Source organism: Setaria viridis, chromosome 1, assembly GCF_005286985.2.
Source record: "Setaria viridis chromosome 1, Setaria_viridis_v4.0, whole genome shotgun sequence".
NCBI classification, from domain to species: Eukaryota; Viridiplantae; Streptophyta; class Magnoliopsida; order Poales; family Poaceae; genus Setaria; species Setaria viridis.
In genome coordinates, this window is record NC_048263.2 from 8,045,673 (window position 1) to 8,051,672 (window position 6,000).

At 43.5% G+C, this 6,000-nt stretch overlaps 1 protein-coding gene across 10 annotated transcripts; it reads right to left on the bottom strand.

The window, feature by feature from the left end:
- Positions 1-143: 143 nt before the first annotated feature.
- On the bottom strand, positions 144-5,446 carry LOC117850841 (glucan endo-1,3-beta-glucosidase 6). Of its 10 annotated transcripts, none has more exons than XM_034732790.2 (5): positions 5,148-5,446; positions 5,001-5,057; positions 4,585-4,796; positions 4,100-4,501; positions 144-1,571 (listed from the first exon to the last, which is right to left on the bottom strand). In XM_034732790.2, the coding sequence occupies exons 4-5, from the start codon at positions 4,450-4,452 to the stop codon at positions 452-454; spliced, it is 1,473 nt and encodes a 490-aa protein (XP_034588681.1). In that variant the 5' UTR covers positions 4,453-4,501; positions 4,585-4,796; positions 5,001-5,057; positions 5,148-5,446; the 3' UTR covers positions 144-451. The 10 variants fall into 10 exon arrangements, with proteins under 10 accessions (XP_034588681.1, XP_034588627.1, XP_034588675.1 ...); XM_034732736.2 differs by having other exon boundaries at positions 4,585-4,830; XM_034732784.2 differs by having other exon boundaries at positions 5,138-5,446.
- Between the last annotated feature and the right edge of the window lie 554 nt (positions 5,447-6,000).

Consider the following 6,000-nt stretch of genomic DNA (forward strand, 5'->3'; position numbering starts at 1 on the left):
CACTTCACTGAACAAGAATGCAGAAGAAAACATGTGTGGAGTGTAGAACAGAATGACCTCCAGAATGCAATTGGTTTTGTACTTAAGCAGAACCAAAGCCTTGCAGGCCCCTGAAGATGACGCATGATGGAAGATGGATCACAGATGCAACAGAGAAGTCTGAATTTACCACGCTTGCAAAGGTTTAATCGCAGAGCCATCACATTTCTGGGAGCCTACGGCTGGCTCAACACCAATTCCCGTCACAAATGGTGCTGATGGATCAAATCTAACCCTAACAATAATCCAAGCATGGATGGAACCTGCAGTCCGCAATTTCCTTCCAGAAGAGAAGAGAAGGGGTTAAAAAACGAAAAGGTTCCTACATGAATGATACTGACAACAGACATCAAATATGCTCAAGCTGTCAGATTGTTTATGCTCTTATGATCATCTCCAGCGAAACAAGCATCTATAGGAATGACAGGCATAGCTGGAGAAGCACAAGCAGGAGCATCAAGAGGAAGTTGCTTCCGAGCCGCTGCAGCCTCCATGAGAAGGCAGAGTCAACCTCGATCATGATACCGAATCTGCATGTCCCAGTGCTGGGGTCTTGGCCCGTGGTCGTCGCGAGGTTTTGAAACCCACAGGCCACATCGTCTTGGTCATTCTTCTGGTAGTAGTTGTTGAACGCATATGAGATGTTGCCGCGCACGTCCAGCATCCCACATGAAGTCTTGTAACCAAGGCTGGTGCAGTCTGCCATGGAACACGCATAAGCCACGTTGTCTGCAAGCCTCGGTTCGGTGAGGCTCACCGAAGGCTTCAGTACGCACCACTTCTTTTCAAGGTACTTAACGCCCCTTGCTCTCACAAGGCCACCTGAATTTGCTGTCCCAAGATTCAGTTGGTACTTTGGCTGGCCATCATAAGTAAAGATCCCCCAGTGCCGCTCGAAATTTCCTGGTTGTATGCTCTTCTCATCCTCATCAATTAGACTGAATAAGTAAGCATCAACAGGTCCAGGCCGCATCGGTGTCCCTCGCCCAGAAGCAATATGAGTCATGAAGCCTTGGTTGAAGCGCTGAGCCATCTGAGCATTGGCATTCCTGTCCCCATCAGTAGGCCATCCAATCTCCCCAACAATGACTGGGAGGTTTCCAAAGCCATTCTTTTTCAGAGCCCATATAAGTGTGTCATGGTTCGCGTCAAACATGTTTGTATAAGTGATGGATCCATCAACGATGGGCGTCGAGGCCCCCTCAAAGAAGGCATAGTCCACAGGGAAGTTTGGATCAATGTAAAGGCTTATGAAAGGGTATATGTTGACAGTGAAAGCTCCACCATTGTCACTGAGCAATTTTACGATAGCGATCATTAGATCATGAATATCTGTGCGGAAGTCCCCATCAGAAGGCTTGCTAGTTGGTGATGCATAGACATCAGCATTGAGAGGGCATGTGACTTTAACTTGATTGCCCAAACCGGCCTTTATAAGTGCACTTTGTATGTTTTTTATGGCAGGATAAGTGGTTTGCAGAAAGCTTCCATTGTATGTCTCCAAGAAAGGCTCATTTCCAACTGCAACGTACCTAACAGTGAAATAGGACAAATAAAGGGGTGAGACCACACATCATGCAGATGGTACTGAGTTAACATCAAGAACTTATCATTGGCAGAAAAATCAATGGAATTGGTTGTGGGATTCAGAACATGAAGCAAAGTACTATCTTGCACAAACTACCTTTCATTTACAACATGCGGTTGTGTCATGATGTGCACACAAGTAGCTCAGATGGCATGCTGATATGCATATTCCCAGAGTCATTGTTCATTACTCATAGTGCTGGTAGTGAACATTTGAGGGCAAACCACATATAGCTAGTTCAGAATGTTACCGGCACAGTGTTTTATAAATTGCAATAGAGTACTTAACAATCAAGGTAGACTGTTGCTTAATGCAACAAAAATGTTGAAATAGCTTACCTGAACAAGATGTGTATATGAAAATTTTAAAAGAAGAAGATATGAAAAGACTGATAGCTGTATGTTTTCCATAAAAGCTGGAACAGGAGAGGATTGATGAAGCTGTTTTCTGAGTTCTGTTAGTCAATTCACAAATCTGAGTTTGAGAAGGACATTGATATTAATCTATCTAAGCTATCAGGTACTGTAGGAAGGCAAAAGGAAGCGAACATTGTGCCTGTTGCGCATTCTGCCTACGTGGCGTAGTTATCCTTTTAAAGAGCTCTGCTTGCAAGCAGTGGTGATGCCAAGGATCGACGTAGGGAGAAGTGGCCAATTTAATACACCACGGTGCATGTACAAAATATGCTGATTAATTCAAAACTCACTAAAAAAAGAATGAAGGGCACCAGACAGATTATAATCAGGTGAGTTTTGAAGTAGTAATAAAAAAAGAAATAAAGCTTTGGAATATAGCATACATTGTGATGGACTGATGGTGATTACTATGTGCATAATTAGTGTACTTTGATAACATATGAACAGCAGTTCTGATGATTTATGTGTACTTTTCTAGGCACATGCTATTTAGCAGTTTAATATATATTTTTTAAAAAAAAATGTGTTGGAAGTTTGATACATGGAATTATGGATCATGTGTGAACAACATTTTGAAAATACTTCTAAAACATTGAGAAGGAGTACAAACAATATCTTGCTAAGATCGATTCGCTAATCGCCACAGTTGAGGTACAGATAGTTTCCTTTTTAGAGTGAGTACTCTTGATGTGGAAAAATGAAATCAACAATGCTAAAAAAAACGAGTTTTCCTTCTAGAACCAGACATGGTGTTAAAAAGTTCTTCAAAAAACTGAAGCTTCCAACTTCTGGCAAAATGCATTTTCGAAATAATTTTCTACATTTAGAGTAATAGCATATAAATAGGCCATCCACCCATCAAGCAATCCACACAATCCAACAGAAAGTGAAATAAGAAGCATAAAGTAGTAATAGGATAAATGCCTGAGGTAAGTTGATTAAATCATAAATGCACAAGCTATCATACAAGAGGGACAGGACAACTATGCTCCATTGAAAGAAGGAATGCAAATAAAGGAGTGGCCAAAATGGATGCATTCTCTCCGTAGGGTAAGGTCCACCTCTTTAAAGGGCATTGAGAAGCCACTGAATGCTACCAGGTGTCTTCAAGGGTCAGGTTCGTTTGAAATCATTCCTTTCAAAAAAGTTGTTTGCTTAGGGAAAAAAGGACGTTTAAAACCTCATAATCACTAGTAGTTGACTGCTAGCATCTTATAGCTCATAAATCTGGCCATGGTGACATGATTCTCAGTGCAGCCAAGCAACACCTATCTGCAATGCTCAGTGAAAACTTGAGGCATTTCAGATTTCCATATGACAAAGAAGCATGCTTTATAAACATAACAAAGCTATCAGGAAAGGAAATTCTTAAAAAAGGTGCAGGCATTTATCTGGTGGTGCATGCACAGATTAATGAAACGTCAAACTCCCAATTTTCGAATGGAACAAACACACCGAGCGTTCCTCACATGAAAACAATGGCATGCACCCAATCAGGTGTGCAAAGCATTAGATGCACAACCAAAAACGCCAACCGTTTCTCATGTCCAAACTACAGCATGCACACAAATTTACTAAAAGCGCAAGAAAAAATGCCAACCGTCTGTCCTGTACGGTGATGATGAGTTACTACTTTCCAAGTCAAACATTTAACAAGCTATGAGCTTCAATCATTTGCCACCCTAGATTATTAGCACGGAAAATAACAACAGTTTGTCGTGTACAGAGACGATGAGTTACTACTTTCCAAGCCAAACATTTAGCCAGCTATGACCTTCAATCATTTGCCATCCTAGATAATTAGCATGAAAAATTCCGACAGATTGTCGTGTACGGAGATGATGAATTATTTCTTTCCAAGTCAAACGTTCAACCGGTTATGAGCTTCAACCATTTCCCACAATTACCACCAATCAATACGAAACAAACGGTAGCACGGAAGTCATCTTATTTACCCACTATTATAGATTCACAGTTAGATCATTTGGACTGAAATTTCAGTGTGAGTTGAAGAGCAGTAACCGCAATCAGAAGCTGCAGACACAGAGGCAAATACCTGACGCTGACGCCGTCATTGAGGTAGCTGGAGACGTTGGTGTCGACCCACTTCTCGGCGGCCTTCATGTTTGTGGCCATCGTCAGCAACATGTCGTTGGGAATGCCGACCATCACCTCCAGCCCGCTCTTCTTGAGGGCGTTCATGGTGCCATCCTCGGCGTCGAACAGCTTCACCTTCTGGAACCCATTGTCCTTGAGCATCCGCACCACCGTGTCAGGTGGCAGCGGGTGGCTCGTCTGCGTGCCCCAGTTCGCCCCTATGGCGCCGACGCCGACCACCGCGGCGCACAGCCAAGACACCAACACCACGGCCGCGGCCGCGGCCGCTCCATGGCCGGACCCGGAACCCATGGATGGACTATTCCAGCTCCAAATCTCAGGGCGATTGCGGTGGATTCCTCTGCTTTGCACCAAGAAACCACAAGCTCAGATCTTGAAAACGAAGAGATAAAGAAGAAATCTTGGGAATCGGCGAGAGCAAACCTCCAAGAACAGTTTCAGAAATCCAATTTTTGAGCTCCCAAAGCCTTAAAAAAAAGTTGAAATCTTCGCTGGAAAGAGGTGGAAGTGGAAGGGGCAAGAGCTCCAAGAGCCGGCCAGAGGTTCCCTTCCGCCAGCAACACGAGAACTTGTGACCTATTAAAGCTCCAAAAGCTCCAATCTTTGGGAATAAATGAAGTCCAGCCAAACTCCACCTACAGTGGACCGTGAGCCGTGAGGGGGGATTTCCTGTGATAGCAAAATGCAGATGTTCACATGATAAACGCCTCAGGGGAACATGATAAACCCCCAGGTGTGAGTAAATTGACTGAGAAGGACAGCAAAGAGGCAGGTAGATAGCAATAAAGAACACTGCCAAAGATGGCTCCAAAACAAGCAGAGCGGATAAACAAGATGACCTTTCTAGGTTGATTTGCAAGGGTGAAAAGGAGAGCAGGAATAGATTCGATTTGAGCCTGGGATTGAACAAAAAGGTGAGAGCTGCTGAAAAGAAAAGGTGTTCGAGCTAATAGCATAGTGAAATGGTCACCTTCACCTTCACGAACCTCAGAAGCTGAATAGCTGATGGCATAGAGCACTCCACTCACGCACGGCAGCTGCTAGGAGTGACAGCCCTGCCCAGACAGCACATAGAGCGGTGGGTGACACTGGCAGACTGAGATTGAGGGAGATGATGATGATGCCCTGCAATAGTTAAATACAGATATTTGTACTTTCTCCTGTGCAGAGAGGATGAGATTTAAACCAAAAGTCCAAGAAAAAGAAAATAAAGTGGTAAAAGAAAAAAAAAAGGCTAGCAATATTCCCCGCTGCTCCACTTCGAAAAGCCTCCAAAAATGCATTGGTAATCCGCCCACTGCATCCTAAAAAGGCTACAATGTTTTGTTCGCACATGTTGCCGCTGCTGTCAGTTTTTATATCTTTCTTTATACTTGTCGGTTTGCTACAGCTCACATTGATTCGGGGACCATTAAAATAAACAAGCACTCGGTAAACTGTCAGCAAACGAAGTGGTGTGGACAGCAGTGCGTCGACAGTGACAGTAACCCGTTGAAGGGTCAGGTACGGCGCCTCGTTGGCTCCACGTCAGCAGCATGGACACGTACTGAGGACTGACTGACCATGCTCAGGGAGCCATGGTGAATGCGTCTCCATCGGAACAGAGAGGATGATGTGGGTGGGTTTAGGGCAACTTTAGCGTATAAGGGGGTGTTTGTTTCTTTAGGATCTTCTAAAATTCCTGTCACATCGAATGTTTAGATACTAATTAGGAGTATTAAATATAAATTAATTATAAAACCAATTGAACAGATGGAGACTAATTTGCGAGACGAATCTATTAAACCTAATTAGTTCATAATTTGACAATATGATGCTACTGGTAAACATGTGCTAATG

What these genes read in the sequence shown, in the direction of transcription:
- LOC117850841 (XM_034732796.2), bottom strand. Translation starts at nt 4,452, where the DNA reads ATGGGTTCCGGGTCCGGCCATGGAGCGGCCGCGGCCGCGGCCGTGGTG. An exon ending in AATGACGGCGTCAGCGTCAG is followed by an intron (nt 1,572 to 4,099) that starts GTATTTGCCTCT and finishes TTTCACTGTTAG; the next exon opens with GTACGTTGCAGTTGGAAATG.